Source organism: Drosophila serrata, unplaced genomic scaffold, assembly GCF_035046125.1.
Source record: "Drosophila serrata isolate PLE 108 unplaced genomic scaffold, ASM3504612v1 contig_204, whole genome shotgun sequence".
Lineage (NCBI taxonomy): Eukaryota > Metazoa > Arthropoda > Insecta > Diptera > Drosophilidae > Drosophila > Drosophila serrata.
The window spans coordinates 345,158-366,859 of record NW_028257102.1 but is presented as its reverse complement, the minus strand read 5'-3'; the positions used below and the strand labels follow the sequence as shown (position 1 = coordinate 366,859).

General features: G+C 45.4%; 10 protein-coding genes across 14 annotated transcripts; 6 read left to right on the top strand and 4 right to left on the bottom strand.

Moving 5' to 3' along the window:
* The first annotated feature begins 40 nt into the window (after positions 1-40).
* Positions 41-2,112, top strand: cyc (basic helix-loop-helix ARNT-like protein cyc). The gene is made up of 5 exons (XM_020946302.2): positions 41-297; positions 559-633; positions 699-1,153; positions 1,212-1,641; positions 1,702-2,112. Exons 1-5 carry the CDS (start codon positions 278-280, stop codon positions 1,961-1,963), a joined length of 1,242 nt encoding a protein of 413 aa, XP_020801961.1. The 5' UTR covers positions 41-277; the 3' UTR covers positions 1,964-2,112.
* Positions 2,113-2,379: 267 nt separating this feature from the next.
* Cyp305a1 (Cytochrome P450 305a1) lies at positions 2,380-5,224 on the top strand. The gene is made up of 3 exons (XM_020946301.2): positions 2,380-2,689; positions 3,564-3,601; positions 3,736-5,224. The coding sequence occupies exons 1-3, from the start codon at positions 2,596-2,598 to the stop codon at positions 5,122-5,124; spliced, it is 1,521 nt and encodes a 506-aa protein (XP_020801960.2). The 5' UTR covers positions 2,380-2,595; the 3' UTR covers positions 5,125-5,224.
* A 69-nt stretch (positions 5,225-5,293) lies between these two features.
* Positions 5,294-8,670, bottom strand: Kap-alpha1 (karyopherin alpha1). 2 transcript variants are annotated; one of them, XM_020946299.2, is made up of 6 exons: positions 8,538-8,670; positions 7,902-8,129; positions 7,219-7,718; positions 6,892-7,155; positions 6,326-6,825; positions 5,294-6,166 (listed from the first exon to the last, which is right to left on the bottom strand). In XM_020946299.2, the coding sequence occupies exons 2-6, from the start codon at positions 8,103-8,105 to the stop codon at positions 5,985-5,987; spliced, it is 1,650 nt and encodes a 549-aa protein (XP_020801958.1). In that variant the 5' UTR covers positions 8,106-8,129; positions 8,538-8,670; the 3' UTR covers positions 5,294-5,984. The 2 variants fall into 2 exon arrangements, with proteins under 2 accessions (XP_020801958.1, XP_086685526.1); XM_086829400.1 differs by lacking the exon at positions 8,538-8,670 and adding an exon at positions 8,238-8,393.
* LOC110178990 (uncharacterized) lies at positions 8,382-8,981 on the top strand. Its single transcript, XM_020946305.2, has one exon. It carries the CDS (start codon positions 8,581-8,583, stop codon positions 8,908-8,910), a length of 330 nt encoding a protein of 109 aa, XP_020801964.1. The 5' UTR covers positions 8,382-8,580; the 3' UTR covers positions 8,911-8,981.
* Ccdc58 (Coiled-coil domain-containing 58) lies at positions 8,919-10,058 on the bottom strand. Its single transcript, XM_020946304.2, has 4 exons — positions 9,629-10,058; positions 9,404-9,550; positions 9,229-9,351; positions 8,919-9,166 (listed from the first exon to the last, which is right to left on the bottom strand). The coding sequence occupies exons 1-4, from the start codon at positions 9,809-9,811 to the stop codon at positions 9,062-9,064; spliced, it is 558 nt and encodes a 185-aa protein (XP_020801963.2). The 5' UTR covers positions 9,812-10,058; the 3' UTR covers positions 8,919-9,061.
* Positions 9,743-10,678, top strand: LOC110178988 (uncharacterized). The gene has a single exon (XM_020946303.2). It carries the CDS (start codon positions 9,870-9,872, stop codon positions 10,545-10,547), a length of 678 nt encoding a protein of 225 aa, XP_020801962.1. The 5' UTR covers positions 9,743-9,869; the 3' UTR covers positions 10,548-10,678.
* Positions 10,679-10,816: 138 nt separating this feature from the next.
* On the top strand, positions 10,817-12,062 carry TORIP (Torsin interacting protein). Of its 2 annotated transcripts, none has more exons than XM_020946396.2 (3): positions 10,817-11,463; positions 11,527-11,660; positions 11,720-12,062. In XM_020946396.2, exons 1-3 carry the CDS (start codon positions 10,818-10,820, stop codon positions 11,951-11,953), a joined length of 1,014 nt encoding a protein of 337 aa, XP_020802055.2. In that variant the 5' UTR covers position 10,817; the 3' UTR covers positions 11,954-12,062. The 2 variants fall into 2 exon arrangements, with proteins under 2 accessions (XP_020802055.2, XP_086685525.1); XM_086829399.1 differs by having other exon boundaries at positions 11,515-11,660.
* On the bottom strand, positions 11,727-16,513 carry Ir76a (Ionotropic receptor 76a). The gene is made up of 8 exons (XM_020946393.2): positions 16,388-16,513; positions 16,014-16,264; positions 13,982-14,144; positions 13,655-13,923; positions 13,464-13,590; positions 13,203-13,311; positions 12,614-13,121; positions 11,727-12,561 (listed from the first exon to the last, which is right to left on the bottom strand). The coding sequence occupies exons 1-8, from the start codon at positions 16,440-16,442 to the stop codon at positions 12,073-12,075; spliced, it is 1,971 nt and encodes a 656-aa protein (XP_020802052.2). The 5' UTR covers positions 16,443-16,513; the 3' UTR covers positions 11,727-12,072.
* LOC110179039 (uncharacterized) lies at positions 14,344-16,762 on the top strand. 2 transcript variants are annotated; one of them, XM_020946395.2, is made up of 4 exons: positions 14,344-14,986; positions 15,124-15,836; positions 15,891-16,051; positions 16,114-16,762. In XM_020946395.2, the coding sequence occupies exons 1-3, from the start codon at positions 14,479-14,481 to the stop codon at positions 16,002-16,004; spliced, it is 1,335 nt and encodes a 444-aa protein (XP_020802054.2). In that variant the 5' UTR covers positions 14,344-14,478; the 3' UTR covers positions 16,005-16,051; positions 16,114-16,762. The 2 variants fall into 2 exon arrangements, with proteins under 2 accessions (XP_020802054.2, XP_020802053.2); XM_020946394.2 differs by having other exon boundaries at positions 15,891-16,762.
* SREBP (Sterol regulatory element binding protein) lies at positions 16,656-21,599 on the bottom strand. 2 transcript variants are annotated; one of them, XM_020946392.2, is made up of 7 exons: positions 21,312-21,599; positions 19,242-20,770; positions 18,366-19,171; positions 17,894-18,303; positions 17,706-17,832; positions 17,299-17,472; positions 16,656-17,244 (listed from the first exon to the last, which is right to left on the bottom strand). In XM_020946392.2, the coding sequence occupies exons 2-7, from the start codon at positions 20,749-20,751 to the stop codon at positions 16,879-16,881; spliced, it is 3,393 nt and encodes a 1,130-aa protein (XP_020802051.2). In that variant the 5' UTR covers positions 20,752-20,770; positions 21,312-21,599; the 3' UTR covers positions 16,656-16,878. The 2 variants fall into 2 exon arrangements, with proteins under 2 accessions (XP_020802051.2, XP_086685524.1); XM_086829398.1 differs by having other exon boundaries at positions 19,242-20,773; positions 21,312-21,585.
* Between the last annotated feature and the right edge of the window lie 103 nt (positions 21,600-21,702).

Sequence of the window (21,702 nt, the reverse complement as noted above, 5' to 3'; positions counted from 1 at the left end):
ATGTTATTCTACCGTTATAATTGCGCGCCTACACGAAATCGAAGCTAACTGGTCACACTTTGCCCAAAGTACTAAATATATGAAAGGTCCCACAGCGGTCGTGCTGGAGCTTCCAAGCTTGAAGATGCAGGAAAAGCTTGCATTAAACTGTGTGACTGCAGACCCTTCCGTTGGGATGTTATTAGTGCGGCCCCAGCGCCGTCATTGTTGGTAAACACAGCAAATTGCCATCAGCAGCTACAATTGAATTTGCATCCAGCACCGTTATCGATTGGCAATGGAAGTGCAAGAGTTTGGGTAAGTTCTATTAATGAAAGTGCAGTGCAAATTACATAAAGCTGTGTGGAACTGCGTGTCTGTGTGCGTTAAGCTAGAACACAAATTTGCCAACACATGCACAAGCACATCGCCGAGTTGTTTGCATGTGTGCGCCGCCAGGTGGTTGTAAACGGAAAAGCCAGCAACAGTTGAGAATTGCCGTTACATCGGCAAACACACGCACATACACAAACAAATGGGGTAGTTTTTTTTTACCTTTCTGTTTTTCTTTCGTTTCAGCGAAAATCTTGAAGAGATCGAAGATGAAACATTCGACGAGGAGAAATCGGCAAGGACTTCAGATGAAAATCGCAAGTAGGAAATAGTTACGACTTTTACGCTTAGTCTAAAATATAACTAATGAACTTTATAAATTTCAGGCAGAATCACAGCGAGATCGAGAAGCGGCGGCGAGACAAGATGAACACCTACATCAATGAGCTCTCCTCCATGATTCCCATGTGCTATGCGATGCAACGGAAGCTGGACAAGCTCACTGTACTCCGAATGGCCGTGCAGCACCTGCGTGGAATCCGTGGCAGCGGCAGCCTGCATCCCTTCAACGGATCCGACTACCGGCCCAGCTTCCTCTCCGATCAGGAGCTGAAAATGATTATTCTCCAAGCCTCGGAGGGATTTCTCTTCGTTGTGGGTTGTGACCGGGGGCGAATATTGTACGTCTCTGATTCGGTATCCAGTGTGCTGAATTGCACGCAGGCGGATCTGCTGGGACAGAGCTGGTTCGATATATTGCATCCCAAGGACATTGGCAAGGTAAAGGAGCAGCTCTCCTCGCTGGAACAGTGCCCCAGGGAGCGCCTCATCGACGCAAAGAGTAAGATTTCAGCAAACGACTGACTGAAAGCGAAGAATGAAGGATCCACTCTTTCTAGCTATGCTGCCCGTTAAGACGGACGTCCCTCAGAGCCTGTGTCGCTTGTGTCCCGGTGCCAGGCGGTCTTTCTTTTGCCGTATGAAGTTGCGTGCTGCCAATAACAACCAGATCAAGGAGGAGTCGGACACATCCTCCAGCTCACGTAGCTCCACTAAGCGCAAGTCGAAGCTGAGCACGGGCCACAAGTACCGAGTGATTCAGTGCACGGGTTATCTTAAATCGTGGACTCCTATTAAGGATGAGGATCAGGACGGCGACAGTGACGAGCAGACGACGAACCTATCTTGTTTGGTGGCCATCGGTCGCATCCCCCCAAACCTCCTCAACTCTAATGTGCCCGCCTCGCTGGACAATCACCCGAACATACGGCACGTGCTCTTTATTTCGCGACACTCTGGAGAGGGAAAGTTCCTGTTTATTGACCAGCGGTATGGGACAACTAGATATTATTGCGATTAGAATCGTATAATATTTATAATTCAATACAGGGCCACCCTTGTGATCGGCTTCCTCCCGCAGGAGATTCTGGGCACCAGCTTCTACGAGTATTTTCACAACGAAGACATCTCTGCCCTGATGGAGTCGCACAAGATGGTGATGCAGGTGCCGGAGAAGGTCACTACACAGGTGTACCGCTTTCGGTGCAAGGACAACAGTTACATTCAGTTGCAGAGCGAGTGGCGGGCCTTCAAGAATCCGTGGACGAACGAGATTGATTATATAATTGCCAAAAATTCGGTGTTTCTATAAAGGGTATGAAAAGGTTTCCCGGCAGGCTCCGATGATCAATTTACGAATCACACCGAAACTTCTGTATGTACAAACATTATATCTTACGATAAGCTCCTCATCTATTTTATACCAGAACAATTTAAATTAACATACAACTTTTAAAAGTATTCTAATAACTTTGTTTAGACTACGATCATGGGAACACACACCAATCCAGTTTCCCTACATTGCTCTCTTCCCCCCTGCCCGATGAGAAGACGATCCCAATGAGTTATTAGAGTTAAGCACGTTTCGGACGTGATCGGTGCTCGAATTTCTTTGGGCACATAACTACTTGTGTACATGTGTTGTTGGGTTTATCAACTGAGACGGGCTTTTTCGCCCCGTTTTTTATTATTCTTATTTTATTTTTTGCCTGCACTATCAATAGACCCACATGAAAAACGACAGGCCGACCGACCAGGCGCGTGGGTTTGGCTGGGTCTGTCGCGACGCTCTCTCGTTCATTAGTTGCCATAGAGCTGGCGTGGTGTACGGACGCTCTGAGATTGTGGGTCGAGTCGAGGAGTCCCTATTAAATTAACAAATTAATTGGACAAAAGGCTCGAGTTTCGGGTTACGGTTGCGTTTTCGTTTCGGCGACATTCAAAATGAGTGCCCTCATATTTCTGTGTGCCATACTCATTGGATTCGTGATTTATTCACTCATCACATCATTGCGACGTCCTAAGAATTTCCCTCCAGGTAAGTTCTTGAAACTAAGCAAACACAGCTGTAAATTGGAGAACCCCTCTAGGATTCTAGGAATTACTTATCCACTATATTGACATTATTTAAAATTATACATATGTTAGGTAATTTGTATACCTAATATTAAACACCAATAAATTTAGAAATATTTTACTGAGATCGATGTATGCATACAAGCAGACCTGCCCCACGTCCAATTGGCTCTGCTCATTAGCAAATTTTAATGGCTATGGGTCACATATGGCAAACAACCAACTTGAGGCACACGCCTCGCTTGGCATAAATAAATCTAATTGATAAAATGATCACATCTCTGACACCTTGCCTAACTGGTCCTGAGCTAGTGTCACACAAGGGTCGAGCTGATTTATTACAATTCAGCAGCTTGTTATGCCAGATGTCTGTTATGCATAAGGAATCGGATTACATTACATTATATATTCTACAAAATTAAACTATAATATTGGATAATATTATATCTTAACTTGTTAAAGAAATGTTAAAGATATAAAGGTGAAGGATTTCTTTAACCAAGATATCACTTATAAATCAAGTAAATATATGCCACTTTAATTTAATTTAAATCATAGATTTCACCATAGAGTTTTCACTTTCGAATTGATTGCTTAACAGGCAGTAAACTGATTTTAGTAGTTGTCGATAAGATTAGTTTTACTTAGTGCTACTATCTGATGTAGCAACAAATTAAATTAATAGATTAGCCTGATTTTAGGGCTAAAAGAAATCGAATCAACAACTAAATAAGTTGGGATTTACTTATATGGATAAATCACGATTTATTTATGAAGATATTTATTTATCTTTAACTTTGTTACTTAAAGCTCATAAAATTCCCATTATTTTTCAGGACCTCGTTTTGTACCATGGCTAGGAAATACCTTGCAGGTAAGGATAAAGATAATTCCGTAACTATTGATTAATCTGCAAACACAGCTTGGTCTTAATTCTGTTATGTGTAATATTAATATTAGTAAATTTAAGTAGAACATATTTTAATTATCTTTCCGTTTACCCCACAGTTCCGTAAGGAGGCCCGCGCACTTGGCGGTCAGCACATCCTATTCGAACGATGGGCTAAGGACTATAAAAGCAACCTGTTGGGTTTGAAGCTGGGCAGGGAGTATGTGGTGGTGGCTTTAGGACACGAGATGGTAAAGGAAGTGCAGCTCCAAGAGGTGTTTGAGGGACGGCCGGACAACTTCTTCCTGCGCCTGCGCACAATGGGCACCCGCAAAGGCATCACTTGCACGGACGGACAACTGTGGTACGAGCACCGTCACTTCGCCATGAAGCAGATGCGTCATGTGGGCTATGGTCGCAGCCAGATGGAGCAGCATATCGAGGTGGAGGCAGAGGAGCTGCTAGCCCAGCTGGAGCGGACAGATGAGCAGCCGATCGAGCCGGTTACGTGGTTGGCCCAGAGTGTTCTGAACGTACTGTGGTGCCTAATTGCAGGCAAGAGGATCGCCAGCGAGGAGGACAGCACGCTCCGCCGGCTGCTTGACCTGATGAACCGACGCTCCAAACTCTTTGACATATGCGGCGGCCTACTGGCCCAGTTCCCCTGGCTACGCCACTTGGCGCCGGATCGCACGGGCTACAATCTCATCCGCCAGTTGAACACAGAGCTATACGGTTTCTTCATGGACACTATCGACGACCACCGAAGGCAGTTGGCAAAGGAACCGTCATCGTCCGATACTGACCTCATCTACGCTTACCTCCAAGAGATGCAGGACAGGAGTGCGAGCGGCGAGAGCAGCAGTACCTTCAACGAGACGCAGCTGGTGATGACTATTCTCGACTTTTTCATTGCTGGCTCCCAGACCACCAGCAACACGATCAACCTGGCTCTTATGGTACTTGCAATGCGGGCGGATGTCCAGGAGAAACTGTATGCTGAGCTGACTGGCAGCGTTGTTGCCGCCACCACAGAGGATGCCTTCCCTCATCTCAGCAAGCGGGAATCCGTCGACTACATGGATGCCTTTATCATGGAGGTGCAAAGATTCTTTCACATAACTCCGATCACTGGGCCGCGAAGGGCTCTATGGTCCACAAAATTGGGTGGCTATGACATCCCAAAGAATGCCACCATTCTGATTGGTTTGCGTTCCGTGCATCTGGACAAAGAGCACTGGGGGGATCCGCTGGAATTCCGTCCGGAACGCTTTATCGATTTAGCTGGAAAGTGCTCCAAGGATGAATACTTCATGCCCTTCGGAATGGGAAGACGCCGTTGCCTAGGCGATGCTTTGGCACGCGCGTGTATTTTCTCATTCCTTGTGCGAATCGTGCAACATTTCCGTATCGTCCTGCCGGCAGGGGAGACTCCCTCGATGATCCTACTGCCCGGGATCACGCTGACGCCAAAACCCTACAAGGTGCAGTTCGTTAAGCGATCCTAGGGTAGGACGATTGATTACTCTCATTGTCGGAATTCTAGGATCTTATGGTATACTTTATAGTTTGAAAAATACTTGAATAAAAAGATTTAATGGAAAATAATTAGAAGACAAAATGTTACTTACAAAATGGAACTAAAATGAAATTAAATCAGTAGAAATCTCCAAATTGTTCTGGTCTGTATTTGTTCTTTATTGATGTGTCCACTAAATTAAATGACAATGCTTTAGAATTTAAACAAATTTCGGATAACAAAATTAACTAAAGAGAAAATATTTAAAATTTTTTGTTATCGTTATAGTAAAGTTCCTTTTGGTTCGTTCGTTTGTTTGTATGAATGTATAATAACAACACCGAGACAAGGCTCTCAACGTACATAATTGGGCTTAATCAAAAATATTTACAAACTCATGCTAAGAAAGCAAAGACATTATATACATTAGACTGTATATAACGTTTTAAGGTAGTACATATATATAAACTAAGTGTCAGCTATCTCGCTAGCAGGAGAAATGCTCGAGTAAGGTCATGATGACTGGTCCTAGACCGCGTTGCAAGTTTGAAAGCGTAAAATTAATAAATCGCAGAAATAAAATTGTATGTATACGACGAGCGACGACGATGTGTTAGAAACTAATAAAACATAAAATCGCGTCGACTAAATGACCAACTTTTTCTTAAATGCTAGTAGTGACTGCACTCAGGCATTGTCCGCCCACCTCCTGCCGATGTTTCGTGTTCTTTTTTTCCTGTTCTGCTCGCTTCTCAGATACCGGCAAGAAAGTCGCCGCCGCCGCTTTCTGTTGTGTTTTGAGTGTTTTAGGATGTAATCACACATGATTATATTCCGCTCGGTCAGTTGCTAAAAGTTAAAGCCGCTGCTGGGCATGTTGTTTGGATCGAACTCGAACTGCTGCTCTCCTGCCACGGGGGCCACTCGACTGTCTTCCTCCTCGTTGCCAAAGTACTGTTCGATTATGTAGAAGGACTTGTGGTATATGTCGCGGTTTTCGTGCGCCTGTAGATACTCGATTTTATCGAGACCTAAAAGTAAAGTACATATAATGTGAAATAAGTAAAACATCAAATCCTATTTTCAATGATGTTCCCAGGTAAGACAAGAAGGATGTATCGAAACATCAAATTCAATATCATCTCAAAATTAAATACTAATCTAATGTTAAAATAAACTAAATAACTTACCTCCACACTCCTCGATGGTAATAGCGTAGGGATTCGGACGCACCTGGAACTTTTCACCGGCCTTTAAAATATTCTCAAGTGCATTCAACGCCACCTGAACAATGTCAGAGTCGACGGTGGTGAGGAAATCGCACATCGGCGGGACACAGCCCACCTCTACCAAGTAGTGAATCTGCTCGGAGGTGCCGCTGCTGGTAGCATTGGTAATGGCCCAAGCGGCCTCTTTACGTGTCTTAAACTCAGCAGTTTGCATGATAATCATCAGCTGGGGGAAAATGTTGGCATTGATGATGGCTTGGATCTGCTCCCGATTGCCGGCAGCAATATTTGAGATGGTCCAGCAGGACTCCTTCTTTATGGTTTCCGCCGTCGATCGCAGCAAGTGGCTTATGCAAGGCAGAGCGTTGAATCCCAACACCACCTGGGTCTGCTGATCATCACCCGTCACAATGTTGCCCACAGCTCTCAAGGCAGCTGTACTCACGTTCTGCTGTGGATGCCTGAAAAAACATTAAATTTTTATGAGTTTATGCACAAACATAAAACGGAGGATCAGAAGTACTCACAGTAGCAACTCAACGAGACGACGGCAAACTCCCGCGTCAATAACAGCCTGGATTTTATCATTGGGTCCGTCGGACAAGTAGCTAATGGCCCAGCATGTGTCGCTGAGCACTTCCGCATCGGTGTAGTCCAGTAGACGTGCCAGTATGGGCAGGCCGTGCACGATTTTAGCAAAGTCTGCGGGTGGATTCTTCCCACGGCACAGGTTTGAGAGTGTCCATACAGCATTCCGTATCATTGTAATACGTTCCGAGTTACCCAGAACGCTATTGATGAAGTTAGTAATACCTATAGTTCATTCACTATATTACGGCCCTGCTGTTACTTACTGCAGGAGAGGCATTAGTATGCCGGATCCAAGCAGATGGTCCCGACACATGGGCGAGTCGCCGGCTATGTTGCCCAACGCCCAAACAGCCTGCTCTTGGACATCGTCGTGGGGACTGGACAGCAGCTCAATAAATATGGGTACAGCACCGGCCTCGATCACGATCTTTGTCTGGTGCGAGGTGCCCGATGCAATGTTCGTCAGCGTCCAGGCAGCTTCAAATTGCAGCGTGGCGTTGGCGCTGTTTCGCAAAAAGGTGACAAATTGCGGTACGATCCCCTTTTGGATAACCTCCTCTATGGGCGGGTTGGGGTCGCGGGATAGCAACTTCCGGAACTTTTGCGTGGCCTCCAGCTGGTCAGTTTCCCGCCCGCTGTACAGCATCTGAATCATCTCATCGTTGATTACGGATAACTGTGCTCCCATTCCGGCCGCTGCCTCGTTCTGCCCGGGAAAATGGGATGGGCCTGTACTGCTGTCAACCATGTGCATGTCTGCAGTCTACGACAAAGAAGAATATGTAAGAGTTGGTCAGGTATAAGGCCACATAAGCGCACTGGTTGCTGAAAACTGAATTTGCCGCTGAGATTACAAGCGAGCTAAATTATCAGCTCAGCAGTAAGCTTAGTTTCCAGAAGCACTTATGAGTGCGACTTAAGAGGGAGTAGTCGCAGTGCTGCTTACCTGCTGCTCGCTGCTGGTGCTGCTGCTTTCCATTCCCGCTGATGTCGATGATGTTGCTGGTTCCAGCACCACATTACGCCGCTTGAAAAGCTGCTGTTCGCGCTTGTTCTTTCGCAACTGGATGCCGACTTCCTCGCGACGCCGCCGCATCTCGGTGGAATCCAGGGCGGCATTTTTATAGCGCTGCTTGTGAGTGGTGGACATATCGTCGATTTGGCAATTAATATTCTACGAAGGGTAAAATTATACTGTCAGTATTGACCAGGTGGTTAAATTAACATGTTTTAAGATCTAATTCAAAACTAGATTTGAAGAAACCCCAAGCCAGGCACTGACGTTGTCTTGACACTAATCACTCAGTCGTATTGAATCCCGTGATTACGTAGCTTTCCAAATATTTATGTATATTCGTTGGCGTTTCATGAACTATTTCATTTTTATTTTCCTGGCAATATGCACAATCACAACACTTTCACATTTCGTAGTGTGCGCACGGCTGGTTAAAAATGCATGTGTGTGAGTGGGCTTAGGTCAGCAATTCTTCTTAGTTCACTTGTCTCGCACATATTCGCTCCTGGCTTCCAAAACTCCGGGAACATTTCGAGGCGGCAACCATGCCGTTTTACCACAATTTACCTGTGCAGGAGAATCTTTTCCGTGTTTCAATCATGCACAGAAGATGCGAAATTTACACGTTTTGACGAACAGGGTTGCCAGATATACAGCAGCTGAATGCATCCAGCTGATGCGCCTATCGATAACGATATCTAATGTGCATCGATTTAATTTAAGCAATTTAAAAATGAAGGAATCCAAAAGAAAGTCGCGAAAAGCGGCTACAAAGCCCAAAAATTCGACGGATTCGGAGAAAAAGAAAACCATAGAGCTGCTGCACGAGTACAACGATCTGAAGGACGCCACACAGCTCGTCCTGGGAGCCTTGGCAACCATGAAAAGCGTCCCCATCCGATCGCTCTACTCCACCTACAACCTGCCTCTCGACGAATAAAAGAACAGTTTTCTATATGTACATATATGTACTCGTTGTAAATTGCGAAAATACAACCAAGTGCTAGTAAATGCCTCCTGGTTGGGCAGTTCCCTCTTGTCTACCACTCTATAAATCCACTTAAAACTAGTCACTGGATCATTGCACGTGCCTACTGGCCGGCGTGGAAGTATGACCGGCACCTTTCGTTGAACGCCTTGTAGGTTCGCTCCTTGATGATATCCTCCACATTGAGCTCTGCCTGGAGCACACGGAGCTGCATTGAATGAAAGAGAGTTTCTATATTTTGTACCAAAGAATGTCGTACAGGATGGCTACCTTTCGCTGCTCCGCCTTGAACTTGCTGTCCGTATCAACATCGTCCGGTTGGGCCTCCCGGTTCTCCCGCAGCTGCTTCAGATTTGTGGCCGATAAGGTTATGCAACTACGTATGCTGTCTTGCTGCAAGGAGGGATTTAGTTTCGAGCGGCTGAAAAATACTTGGAGGATTTACCCGGGACTGGTGCGACTGCTGGAGTTTGGCGTACAGATCGCGGCAGGTGCTCTCGCTGTTGACCTGACCCTTGAACGAGTCGGTGGGCAGGGCGTTCAGTGCATATATAATTTTGTCGTCCACATCTCGCATCTTCTTCAGGGCTTCCTGTTTGTGGTAAACTCAGCGACATGAAATCTCGACTAGCAACATTCATTGTAAATATAATCACTGCTTAAACCCCACCTGAAAGCCGAGAAAGTCCAAGCAAAGAGTGGCCATCAAGTAAAACAAGTAAATCTCTTTCAAAAAATAAAAACAAACGCTAATGTAAATTGCCGGCGCAATGTGCCAGTTGGCAGCGCTGCCACCTGACATAAAACATCGCCTAACAACTATCGGACAGTCAGGTGAGTGTCTTAGGCTCATCTCTAGGCTATCTCTCAAAAAATAATAACAAACATTAATAACTAAAATAATCCACGGAATGGCGCTAAAATTTGAGGATCTTCGCGACAAAATAGAAAGCGGGGTCTACAAGCTGGCAATGAACGACAAAAGTACGCGTAGCACCGTGTGGCGGGTGTATCGCAAAATTGAGAAGGACGATGGAAGCTTTATGGAGAATGTCTTATACTGCATCGGCTGCAAAAGTATCATGTCCTTCGTCCACAAATCAACGACGAATTTGCGCCGTCACAGGTGCCACCTGCAATATCTTAAGAAGCAGACCTTATACGGGTACAGGCCGACCGGCCAATCCAAGACGGAGCCCCTTGAGATGGATTCGGAGTCGGCTAATGATGAGCTCGAGGATAAACAGTCCATTCCCGATGAAATGGAAATAAAGCCCTCCGTCGTCGACGTAGCCGCGTTAGTTGCCGAGGTCGAAGGTGGCGGCCGTATCTCCGGAGTCCCATCTTTAGTCAAACTGCCAACCCAACAGCACCAACAGCATCCTGACGTTCCGGACTTTTCACTGCCACCGGACATCAGTGGAAGCGAGGAGTCCAACATTTACGCCCAGACTTGGTCCCTAGAATATCGCAAACTTAGTGAAGACCAGAAATTTTATGCCAAAAAGGCAATAGATGAAATCTTTGTCCTGGGCCGGCTGCGACGCCTCACTCTAAACACTGTGCCAACAGCAGATTTAAATGTGTAATTAGCATTAAGCATTTTTAAGTTATTCTTATATACATATGTATAAACATAATGTTATTATTATATCCCACGGTATCGGATACAAAAAAATAAAGATCTAGATATTGACTTATCTTCAAAATCTTCAAGATACATAAGAAGTCGTATTGTTTATTTTAATTTGCTCTTATTTATTTATTATGATATAAAAACAATCTGATAAAGTAACGATAAAATTTCAGCATTTACCCCCAAAGTTCAATACTTTCGATAGCGATATATCGATATATGTATGTCAGTTAACGTTCATCCCTATTGTCGGCTTTCGTCCCTGGTACTTTTTTGTTTTATTTTGGGATATATGAAAAGTTTAGATCGAGAAATGAAGGACCTGAAGCGGAGACCACTACACGATGAGAGACCAACGACCCCTTCTGAGCAGGAGGAACAAGTGGACAATAGGACACTGATTTCAGAGTCAGGAGGCTATGAAGAAGGAACATCCTCATCCGGTGAGCAGGAAGCACCAGATGACAAGTCTCTGCCGGCAACGCCCCCAGGGACTCCTGCTGCACCCGCTGACCGTTCTAGAAGACAAAGTCTGCCAACTTACACGCCAGAAAGCGCACTTGACTCCAAACATGAACAACTGCCAAGAAGCAATGCGCTCCTATATGGAGCCGCGATTGCTGGCATTCTGGTTGGCTGTTGCTTCGCGTTCGCATTCGCACCGGCACCCGCTAAGACTTGTTCCTTTAAATCCCTACGGAATGTTCAGCCTGAACAGCCAGACAAAGTTTGGTTAGCCTTGCAGAAGGGTATCGAGGGACTAATAAATAAGAAGGACGTTCATCCCAGCGTGTTTTTGTTCCTGCACCAGAATCCTAAGCTCCAGAAATTGATTGATGCAATTGCTTTGGAAGCGTCGAATTGTTATGGTAAGCGGTTAAGTTTATACCATTACAAAATGTTATTAAATAATGTAAAAGGCATATCAACAGGTGGCCCCAGTCAACTCATTCACATGAGCAAGGAAGACTTTGGACCTAGCTTGGACAATTCTGGCCTGGCGATTGAGAGATTCAAAGCAAAGATGAAAGACGGAAAGGTCTTTCTGATCGTAAATCTTAATGAAGTGAGGGGTACCTTCCCAGTGCAACTAAGTTTTTATTTAACACGGTTTGTGACCCACAGATTGCCCCGAATGGTGCTCGAGCTTTGCATACGATTTGCGATACATATAGCCCTATCGTAGAAGACGCTGTCATCTTCCTAACGCTTCGTACCTTTAATACTACTGCCACAAGGAACTCGGTCCAGCTGGCCACGGATACATTGTACGATTTATGGAGCAAGGAGCTTGGTGACAACGTACTGGATCCTCTGATAACCCGCGTCACCGATCAGGTGTTACACTTAAATGGTTAGAGCTCTCATTTTATTAGAACTTTGAATGTTCTTAATTAATTCGTATTTTTTATATTCTCAATCCCATGAGCTTTAAGCTACAAAATAAAATTTATACGCATTTTTCAAATCCTTGAATATCAATAAATAAGCTTTCGACCCCACCACAGTTCGACGGCAAATGTGAGAAGGCTGCAGATCATGCCAAAGCACCAGAGTAAGATCAAGCCAATGAAGTTGTGAATACCCAATTTGACGGGACCAATGTCCAGGTTTGGCTTCTGGGAAGCAACAATGAGATTCTGACGGTGGCCGTTCATGTAATCACCGGCTATCTTCCACTCCCAGAACTTGTCTATGCCGGAAGAGTGCCAGGCCAGGATAAAATCGTTGTAGGCATTTAAATGAGGCCAAAGGCGAGGCACAAAGGCTGCAGTGAAAGCGAAATAAATGTCGTCTACCATAAGTTTAAGGCGCTCCAAGCCATCGTTTGCTATAAGTTCGGTGTTGCCCAAGTGTCCGAATTGCAGGCGCTCCACCACAAATCCCATTTGTTCCGAGTGCGAAAAGGCGGATATCAAAGAGGCGTCGAACACTCGGTATTGCTCCATTAAGCCCAAGAGTACTGGCTACAGGTATATATATTTTATGTTCTTGAATTTAGAATAGTTTTCTACTTACGTCAGCTGATCCGTCGCCAATGGTGGTTATCCAAGCCTGCGAAGTTCCGGTCCAGATGAGCTTATGGTCAAAGAGTCGCTGTCGCGAGTCCGCTGCCTCCTCCAGAGTGGGCAACGTCAGGATTGCAGCCAATCCGCCACTGTAGACGGTCGTTAGGATGATGTCGATCATGTAGCTGGCCATTAGCACGGTCCGCAAGGCATACGATCGGGTTACATAGCTGGTGCTCTGGTTTACAAAGAGTTTCAGTGTACTGATTAAACCGAATCGCAGGCTACCGGTCCAGGTGTGAGGCTGAGAGGAATCCGAGAAATGCTCCCACCGACGTGTGATACACAGGGCCACGCTCTCAAGCAACAGGCACAGCATCACGCACATCCAGAGAACGGCCTGGAACGGGCGGAGCAGAAGGGTCCAACTGATTAGGCGGCTCGGTGCGGGCACTAGGCAAGTGACTCCAGACCGACCTAAGAAATGGGTCATATCCATGTACTGATAAGCCTCGTACCTGAGTTTAAACATTATTTTTGCTTCATTATTAATATATTAGAAAATAAATAGATAAATATGTATATAATATATTAGTTACCATAAATAAATGCCACCTATGCCGTAGTCGTTTCGTCTATCGAGTACCATTCCCACTAGACCATATCCCGTTGCGTTTGGATAGATATCTCCCCAGTCGTTTGGCTCAGCTAAGAAAATTTATAAAAATAATCAAAAAAAATGCGTTGATTTTCCAGAATTAATCTTTTAAAATCATGTTTTGGCTCTGTGAAAACTATATTATTAAATTGTAATATCAGAAGGACATCAATTCAAATACATATAATTTTTTTCGACTTACAGGTATCCACTTGGACAGTGCAATTATACAACTCACAAAAAATGAGCATAAGTCTGACCTCAGTACCATCAATGGATACTGCATCCGTCGTATCTGCAGCTCGATCGTATACCTTTGGTTGTTTTTCCTGCCAAATTGAATAAATAGAATATTATTTATGGATCATTGACTAAAATTAATTATGCAATTACGTAGTCCAACAGCATGAAGGGTTTGTAATCAAAAACACCAATAACTATTTCCCTTCCTTGAAGGTTTTGGAGTTTTTCGGACATTCTCCTTTTCAGCTCATAAGTCCAGGTTGCACAATTTTCGACAGAATTGTATCGATAAAGGTGATCAAATTGAATTTGTCCCGGTGCTGGATCAAAATTTCGCCGACCAACGAAGCGGTTCGTCTTGATCTCGAAGCTGCTCGAGTTGAGGTAATCCGAGGTGACCAGTAAAATATTTGGTTGATCTTGATTTAAAGGATATTTGTACTTTACTTTTGATAAGACCTCTTATTTATTTCCCACCTTGAAATATATACTCGCTGAAATAGTAATCATTATCCTCCAGCAATTCCGTAGTATAAACAAAAATAAATTTATTTCTCAGAGAACGCCAAATGGAATAGATACTGGCGTGGTAAAAGGATCGAGCGAATTCGGGTATCTGCTCCTGAAAGGCTATAAAAGTCTGAAAATTATACAAAAATATTGTAAAAGAATCCAGTCAGTCAAATTAAAATTACTTTACCAATAAGGATTTGGTCATAAACTTGAATCCCAACAATAGTAATACAGGAAATATTGAACAAACGTATTTCAGTTTTGTAACGATTAAAATTTAAATGTTTTCGATGATTTCTGAATCGACTTTTAAGATAACGGGACACTGCGCCGATAGGTGGGTCAAAAAATTGTAATGAACCGTGTGTGCATACATCGTCAGCTGATAATTTATCGATAGTTTGTTTACCAATTATAGAAACGGAATTAAAGAAATTCTTCAATGATCTAGTCCTAGAATAATGGAGAAACTGGGCCTTGGTTGTGCCTTCTCTTTCCTGGTCGGAAAGCAGCAAGAATCATTAACAGGACCCAGCCTCCTGCAGCTGAACTACGATTGTTACCTGCAAATATTTTCGCATCTTAATGCCCTGGAGGATCAGCTCAATCTGGGCCGCGCCCATCCTCTGTTCCAAGATGTGCTGGCGGACGTGTTACGAACACGTTACGGAAAAATCAACGTGCGGATGCTAAAAACTGTCTCGGACTGGGAATTCCTACTTAGTCTGTGCGGCTCCGAAGTTGTCAGATGCGAGGTGCCGCACGGGCGCTGGGATGAAGCTATCACATATCCATTCCTGGATGTTATCAGTCGATATTGCCCCAACCTGCGTCAGCTAGTGGTCATATTTATGCACGCGGATACGGAAACGCCGCCAGTTGGGGGTGACAGGGGCCACATCATGCAACAGTTCCTGAAATTACCTAGTCTGAGCAACTTAACTCTGATCGATGCCAGAACCCCGCAGCGTACGTATTTATAAGTTAAAGTTATACAAGATTCAGAGTTCGGAAAAGTAGTAATTTCTTATAATTCTGTTTCCGGGATCCCACTATGTTCTATCAAAGTTCCGGTCTTTCTCTAACAAGGTTTTCGTTTATTTCAGTCGAACAATTGCATAATTTTGGAAAGCTTCAAGCCTTAGATGTGGATGGACTCGATCCCAATCTCAGCGTGTCCGCGTTCCGACAGATTTTTGAAAACAAACTGGAACTTAAACGACTGTTGTTGAACTTTGGACGCAGATTTAGACTAGTTCATCAGATGCCAGAGCTAGCCGAATGCCTTCCACTTTTGGAGCATCTGACACTGGAGAACTTTGATTGCGACATAAGCGATCTGGGTGATTTACGGGCCCTTCAGTCTTTACGCTTGATCAACCGCTGGTTGGCGGAAGTGAATACTGATTTTTATAGATCGCTCCTCAAACGATACTGCGACCGCCTGCTAAGACTACAGCTAATCTCCATTCGGGTTCGCGAGGACCAGGTGCCTCGCATTGTGTCTCTTCGCCAGCTGAAGGCTCTGGATTGCGACAACTGGCCAGCCAAATCCATGGCGGAGGTGAGCAAATTGACTGACCTTGAGTGCCTGGCCCTGGATTGCAAAGAAGAATCGCCTGTCAACGCAAGTGAACAACTCTTGGCCGTGGTCACAAGCTGTTTGATGTTAAAGCACATAAAATTTGGCAAACGCTGGCAGATGTCTGGCATCGATGTGAATGATTTTGTAGCCAACGTGAGGGAAATAATATCAAAACGGGAGCAGGAACTCCTGATGACATTCATTTTTATCAAGACACATAGTAGACGAGAAGAGGTATTACACATTAAATAACTAAAGGTATACCTTAAATTTATTCAACAATTTCAGATCCAGCACCTTTTAAAAGATCAGAGTCTCCTGAGAGTTTCATTTAATGAACTCAGCACCTGCCCACACTGTGAACCAGACACCCACTCCAGATTCGACACCATCTTTGACTGAAAAACTCACCTCACAGTGCGACTGTTCAATGGCAATTGTCAGCCAAAGTATCCAATCGTCGTTATGGGGTATACCATTCTTTTTAAATTCGTTACGTTTTTTGTTGTAGTCATATACATCTTGGCCATCGGATTTGTTTAAAGCCCATCTCTGTGAATCCATTATAACAAGCGGTAGTGGTTCAACTGAATCCAGTTTGAAGTCAAACGCAGGATGCCACAAAATACAAGTGGCATGTGAGTCCGAAAAGTATTGCTGAGCTATAAAAAAAAGGTGTACAAAATAGGTTAATGTTTAAAGTAATGTATAATATCCCTGTTGAAACTTCTTTCTTCCCAACTCTAGGTTTACGGATTAATAGGTCCTTATAAGTCAAAACTTACCAAGAATACTAATCACAGTACTCCAGTAATTGTGATCTACTAAACAGTATTCCATTTCAGCACAACCTAGTACTGCTTTGTAAGACAGAAATAGTTCAAATGATTTCAGCACCTCAAGATTGTAAGACGTACTACTTCACGGACAAAATATGTATTGACAAGGATTGTAATATATTTATTGTGGAAAGCGCGCACATTTTGTCGTTTATAATAATAGGGTATTCCCGCGATAAGCAATTAAATGAATTAAGTGCATGCACGCATCCAGTAAGTGTTTAAATATTTATTGTTATAAATATGATTAACCTTGCTTGGTAAATTTATAAACAAATATTTTTATATTATTTCCATATTAAATTATTTGTTGAATTAAAATCTAAACATAAAAAGGGTCGCGGGGCAAATGAAAGACTAAATAACGAAAGGCCTACAGAACAGACGCCTTTTACTTGATAAGAAGGGGAAATTCAAAGTTTGTTCGCTTATATTACTTATGCCTTGACGCTGCTAATTCCGCTGCCCAGCGACTTCATCAGCTGGTAGCACTCTTTCAGCTTGCGCTTGTCGCCCACCTTCTCAAGCGTCTTGGCCGCTTCGGCCAGCATGCCAGCACGCTCGCCGGGTGAGCTAAGCAGGGCGGGCGGCAGATATTTGCAAGCCACGTACATGGCCGCTGCCCGCTCTCGCTCCCCGCCCTCGAAGTTTTGGTGCCTGCGATCCTTGCTGCCGCAAAAGATGGACGAGTGGGCATAGCGGGAGCGTAGACTCCGGTCCAACAGCTGTTGCGTGGGACAGGGCGAGGCTCCAGCCATCAGGCGACAAACGGCCTCGTATAGATATATCCTCGATTGGGCGTTCTGTAATTAATATTGTCAGATATAATATAATCTTATCTTATAAACCTATTATACCGGTATATTTTCCACAATGCTGCGCAACGAATTCAAATCAGTTTGAACCTTTTCGAGAACCTCCTCAGGCACTTGCCGGTAACCATCATCGTCCTCCATGTCTTCCATGTGCTCAAGTTCCCACAAGGCAGTCCGTGTTTCGAGCAGCCATTCGCATGTGAGCAACTGAAACAGCTAAAAGCAGAGGAATGGGAATTTATCGGAGATATATACATAAATATATGGTGACGTTTGCCGGAACAAAAAGGAAAAGAGCGTTGTTGCTTGTGAAATGCACAGAGCTTGCACTGCAGTTGTATTGCCTGGAGGATATATATTTGGGACAGACAATGCGACTACAATGCACCTGCGTGTCATCTCCGGAGGCGTTTGTGGGTGTCACTCAACTCACTCGCCCATCATCTTACCAGCTTTATGCCCCGGGCATTAGTGATTCGGTTTACGGTTAAGCATTCCTGTAGCTGGACACTCGATGCATCACACAAAGTGTTAACAGATTGCTTGAGGCGTTTATCCAGGTTGTTGCCATTGTTCCTGTCAAGTAGAAAATGGAAGTTATGGTTGATTTTGGTATTCGATTTTCTATGCTACTTACATAAGTAGAATCATTTTAGCTCGGAGCACAGCATGCAAAGCACTGGGCAGATGATCGTGTTCGCTACTCTGCTGCAGTTGCACAGGCATTTGCTTAATATTGTCATAGAGCTGCTCCGCTAGTGTATCCTCCCCTAGGAGCCAGTGCACGGCAATCTCGAGAATGTTAGCCCACCACACCACATTAGTGTCGCGTTCATCCTCCTCCGCCCACAGCGTGTCTCTTAACAGTGAGGTGTACTTGAGCACGTTGCTGACAATAGTGCCACTGTGTTGTTGCTGTTGTTGCTGCAGTTGCTCCGCTTCTCCTACTCCGGCAGAAGTGGCGGCTGTAGGCAGGACGCCGCCAGACTTGTGGCCGGCACCCACCAAACACTGAATGGCCTTAAACAGCAGGTGCTCGCGGTATTGCTAAGGGATTTTGTAAACCATTGATAAAAACCTATTTTCCTTCGACTATATACCTTACTTACCTTTATAACGTGAGCAGTGGGATCGCAGGGGTTGCGCAGGCGCGTAAAGAAGCCATCGTGTTCGCCAGAGTCACTCACATCATATCTAAAGACATGGGTGCTGCAGTAGCGATATCCGTAGGCGCTGAAGGCCCATCGCAGCTCTTGCGTCTGCTCAGCAGCCCGGGTACGACCACATTCCTGGCGTGCTCGGCTCATGTAGTAACGGGCAAAGAGCTGTTTCAGCCACTTCGGTGCGCTTTGCTTCATTCTTAGGGCGGCCATCACATGGATACAGATGGTCTCGCGCGGTGTCAGTAGATTGTGAGCGACCTCAGCCATGTTGCTGGCAAAAAGAGCCATCATGATACCGTTACCATCCCCACGACTTCCGTTCCCGGTTAGCTGAAGTTGATTTAAGCGATTGAAGAGCAGCGCAAGTTCCCGGGCCGAGGCCAGGGCCTGTTTCCGGCTTGCTGCATTACAGAAAAGCCCACCAGTGCGCCGCGACAGCACCCGTCCCAGCCAGAGGCGGTGGAAGAGGAACCGCAAAAACTGCCAGGTGGTCTGTAGGTAGCACTCTAAGCGCGTTGACGGCAGACTCAAGCCGAACATGTGCAGACAATTAAGGTAGCCGGTATAAGCCTGATCAGCCTGTCCTTGAGCGAAATGGGATTCAGCGTGTTGTTTGTGTTGCCAGTAAGCGTCCGTCTGGGGATCCAACTGCGGATCGCCGTAGACCAGCAGTTTCACTAGGCAGCCAAGCATCAGAGTCAGGTTCAGAAGCCATATCCAGGAGCTGTGTTGCCATCCAAAAAAGCCGTCACCTGACATAAGTTAAAGACAAACATTCAATTATTACAATCAAGCAATCAATTACTATTCCTGATAACCCACCTCCATCCACGTCGTACGAAAGAATGCTTCGCCTTTGGCCACTCAATTCGCCAAGGTCGTCATCGTTAAGTCCATTACCGGCGAACGGTCCGCGCTGAAGGAACGTCTTAAAGGGATTGACTGCCAAAATGGCAAACATAAAAATACACAAGCCCAGTCGTGAGTGCGTTGCCATGCCACGCATTGAACTAGGCACCACCAGTAGCTCGTCCTTGCTGCTGCTGCCACTGCTGCAGCTGGCGGTGGATCCACCATAAGGCGACGGCGGCAAAGAGATGTCCGAGTGTAGGGGCGATAGAGAGGGATCCGACACGTCGCTACGTGGCGGCGTCAGTCCGGCATCTGTGGCGGAGGTCAGTGAGCTCTCGCGACGCTTTTTGGAGCTTCGGCCCGGCCGGGAGCCCAGCTGGAGTAGATCCTTGACCTTGGAACCGTCGCGGGCCATTAGCTGCCGCTGCAGGTGTTGTAGCTCTGCCTTCAATTCGTGCGTCTGGCGCTGCAGGTCTCGGATCTTGTCGATCGACTTGCGGAGCACTGCAGACTTGTTTAGCTTCGCCTGCTCTCCTACCACCAGGTTTTTCAGCTCATTGATCTTGTCATTGATGGAGGTACGATAACGCCGCTCGATGGCGTTATGAGCGGATCTCTTCACCTCCTTGACCTTAGGTTGCGCCCGGGTGATGGGCACCTTTCCAAGTACCTCTGGAGCAGCGTTGGGCAATGGGGCCAGCGGTGCTACTCGCACCTTGCTGGCTCTACTCCCGCCGGAGCTGGAATGCGGCGACGCCATCGGCGGTGAGGTCTTAGGACTGGCCACAGTTGTCATCTTTGGCTCCGTCATGGATTCCAACAGCATTGGGGTAGCAGCACTTAACAATCCCGGACTTGTTGGCAGCGGCTGGGCGTACATGATGAAGGACTGTGTCTGTGGCGGCAGGGTCAGAGGGGTTGAAGGTGCTATCGGTTGCATGACATTCACATTCTGTGGTGACTTCTCTGCCGGCGGCGTGGGCGGGGAGGCAGCCTGGTAGGTAAAACCACTGGCCAAAGCGGGCGAATAAAGCGGAGTGTTGGGAGGCATCCGTTGGGCATCCTTATGGTGGATAGTTGCCGTGGGCTGGGCGGATTTCAGCAGCGGCTGCTGTTGTTGTTGCTGCTGCTGGTGCTGCTGTGGGGAGAGATTGTAGTTGGAGGCCATTAGGGGATCCGGCTTGTAGATGGGCAAGGATGGTTGCTGCTGCTGCTGCTGCATCTCCTCCTTGATGTGAACGGGATGGATATGAACGGGGGAGGAATGCTCGCTTTTCACATGTGCCGGCTGGTCCATCTGCGGGTTATCCATGTGTAGCATGTTGCTGTACATGTGTGCCGGCTCCAGGTCCATTTCATTGAGGAAGCTATCCAGCATGTCCGAGTGCAGGACCTCGTTGATCATGTCAAAGGCATCCTCCGCCTTGAACAAGTCCATTGACTCGTCCATGAAATCCATCGGATTCGGAGGCGCGTCCATTGTTTATGCTCTGCTCTTGCTGCTGATGAAAACAATACAGATGTTGTGTAATTGCTGGTTTGTTTATTATTAATCTTGAGTTTAAGCAATAGAATATTCTGAGCGGCGCAATTTACACAGCGAAAACAACAGTGGGACACACATGCGATTGTTGATTACAAAAAAATAAACACTGATTGGGTCAATTTTAAAAACTGTTATTTTACTATTTAATAATTTAATATTTGGTATGTTTTTTTTTTCGTATTAAAGGGGTTACATTCCCTCAGTTTTCCTTAATTCAAATATTTCACAATCTTCGCATCTATTTTAATAGCCCCCCAACCACTGTACCCATAACACAAACACACGCGAGCGGAGAAGCACATACGAGAGGGCTTTCAGCCAATCGGAGAACGAGACCGGAATCATACGATGTTATTGTGACGCCACATCAGCCTTTGGACACCGCACATAGTTTTCCAGCTATGGGATGATAACTGTTGTTGGCTTTTCCGCGAAAATATGTTGCTTAGTTGCTTATCTATACGGCACCATCACCATAATCACACATTTATCACCTTTTTTGAGGGTTTAGTTCACTTTTGTGTTGTTTTATCCATAACTATTTTGTTATTTAGTTGGTGCAGAGCAATTGTTTATTGCTGGCCATTGTTATTGTTTAACACTTATTGTTGTTCATGACTGTTACAATTGCTTATTGGGTAACTTTTGAAGAAATATAAACAATTGATGATGCAGCGACAAAACAAGAACAAAAACTAATTGCGCTTTTTTCTGGAGATGGGTAAACCCACTTCGCATAATATCGATGCATCGAATGCTGCGTGAGTTATTAATCGATGTTTGTGCTTTTTTCTAGAGACGGGTCGTCCCACTTGGTATAGTATCGATAAATCGAAAACTGCGTGAGTTTTTAAATCGATGTTTGTGCTTCCCAAAAGGTGGGTC

Excerpts from the sequence above, each read along its gene's own strand:
- Kap-alpha1 (XM_020946299.2), bottom strand. The coding sequence starts at position 8,105 with ATGTCCACCACTCACAAGCAGCGCTATAAAAATGCCGCCCTGGATTCC. Across the intron at positions 7,156-7,218 it reads ATACTAATGCCTCTCCTGCA|CGTTCTGGGTAACTCGGAAC; the intron begins GTAAGTAACAGC and ends CTTCATCAATAG. Across the intron at positions 6,167-6,325 it reads TACCATCGAGGAGTGTGGAG|GTCTCGATAAAATCGAGTAT; the intron begins GTAAGTTATTTA and ends CTTTACTTTTAG.
- Cyp305a1 (XM_020946301.2), top strand. The coding sequence starts at position 2,596 with ATGAGTGCCCTCATATTTCTGTGTGCCATACTCATTGGATTCGTGATT. Across the intron at positions 2,690-3,563 it reads TCCTAAGAATTTCCCTCCAG|GACCTCGTTTTGTACCATGG; the intron begins GTAAGTTCTTGA and ends ATTATTTTTCAG. Across the intron at positions 3,602-3,735 it reads GGCTAGGAAATACCTTGCAG|TTCCGTAAGGAGGCCCGCGC; the intron begins GTAAGGATAAAG and ends TTTACCCCACAG.
- cyc (XM_020946302.2), top strand. The coding sequence starts at position 278 with ATGGAAGTGCAAGAGTTTGG. Across the intron at positions 298-558 it reads ATGGAAGTGCAAGAGTTTGG|CGAAAATCTTGAAGAGATCG; the intron begins GTAAGTTCTATT and ends CTTTCGTTTCAG. Across the intron at positions 1,154-1,211 it reads GCGCCTCATCGACGCAAAGA|CTATGCTGCCCGTTAAGACG; the intron begins GTAAGATTTCAG and ends CACTCTTTCTAG.
- LOC110178988 (XM_020946303.2), top strand. The coding sequence starts at position 9,870 with ATGGCGCTAAAATTTGAGGATCTTCGCGACAAAATAGAAAGCGGGGTC.
- LOC110179039 (XM_020946395.2), top strand. The coding sequence starts at position 14,479 with ATGGAGAAACTGGGCCTTGGTTGTGCCTTCTCTTTCCTGGTCGGAAAG. Across the intron at positions 14,987-15,123 it reads CGATGCCAGAACCCCGCAGC|TCGAACAATTGCATAATTTT; the intron begins GTACGTATTTAT and ends CGTTTATTTCAG. Across the intron at positions 15,837-15,890 it reads CACATAGTAGACGAGAAGAG|ATCCAGCACCTTTTAAAAGA; the intron begins GTATTACACATT and ends CAACAATTTCAG.
- TORIP (XM_086829399.1), top strand. The coding sequence starts at position 10,818 with ATGTCAGTTAACGTTCATCCCTATTGTCGGCTTTCGTCCCTGGTACTT. Across the intron at positions 11,464-11,514 it reads GGAAGCGTCGAATTGTTATG|GCATATCAACAGGTGGCCCC; the intron begins GTAAGCGGTTAA and ends ATAATGTAAAAG. Across the intron at positions 11,661-11,719 it reads TGATCGTAAATCTTAATGAA|ATTGCCCCGAATGGTGCTCG; the intron begins GTGAGGGGTACC and ends TGTGACCCACAG.
- SREBP (XM_020946392.2), bottom strand. The coding sequence starts at position 20,751 with ATGGACGCGCCTCCGAATCCGATGGATTTCATGGACGAGTCAATGGAC. Across the intron at positions 17,473-17,705 it reads ATGCCCGGGGCATAAAGCTG|CTGTTTCAGTTGCTCACATG; the intron begins GTAAGATGATGG and ends CTCTGCTTTTAG. Across the intron at positions 17,245-17,298 it reads GCATTGTGGAAAATATACCG|AACGCCCAATCGAGGATATA; the intron begins GTATAATAGGTT and ends TATTAATTACAG.
- Ir76a (XM_020946393.2), bottom strand. The coding sequence starts at position 16,442 with ATGGAATACTGTTTAGTAGATCACAATTACTGGAGTACTGTGATTAGT. Across the intron at positions 13,122-13,202 it reads ATAGGTGGCATTTATTTATG|GTACGAGGCTTATCAGTACA; the intron begins GTAACTAATATA and ends GTTTAAACTCAG. Across the intron at positions 12,562-12,613 it reads TTGGCGACGGATCAGCTGAC|CCAGTACTCTTGGGCTTAAT; the intron begins GTAAGTAGAAAA and ends ATATACCTGTAG.
- LOC110178990 (XM_020946305.2), top strand. The coding sequence starts at position 8,581 with ATGCGAAATTTACACGTTTTGACGAACAGGGTTGCCAGATATACAGCA.
- Ccdc58 (XM_020946304.2), bottom strand. The coding sequence starts at position 9,811 with ATGAGCCTAAGACACTCACCTGACTGTCCGATAGTTGTTAGGCGATGT. Across the intron at positions 9,551-9,628 it reads TGGACTTTCTCGGCTTTCAG|GAAGCCCTGAAGAAGATGCG; the intron begins GTGGGGTTTAAG and ends TACCACAAACAG. Across the intron at positions 9,352-9,403 it reads AGCAGTCGCACCAGTCCCGG|CAAGACAGCATACGTAGTTG; the intron begins GTAAATCCTCCA and ends CCCTCCTTGCAG.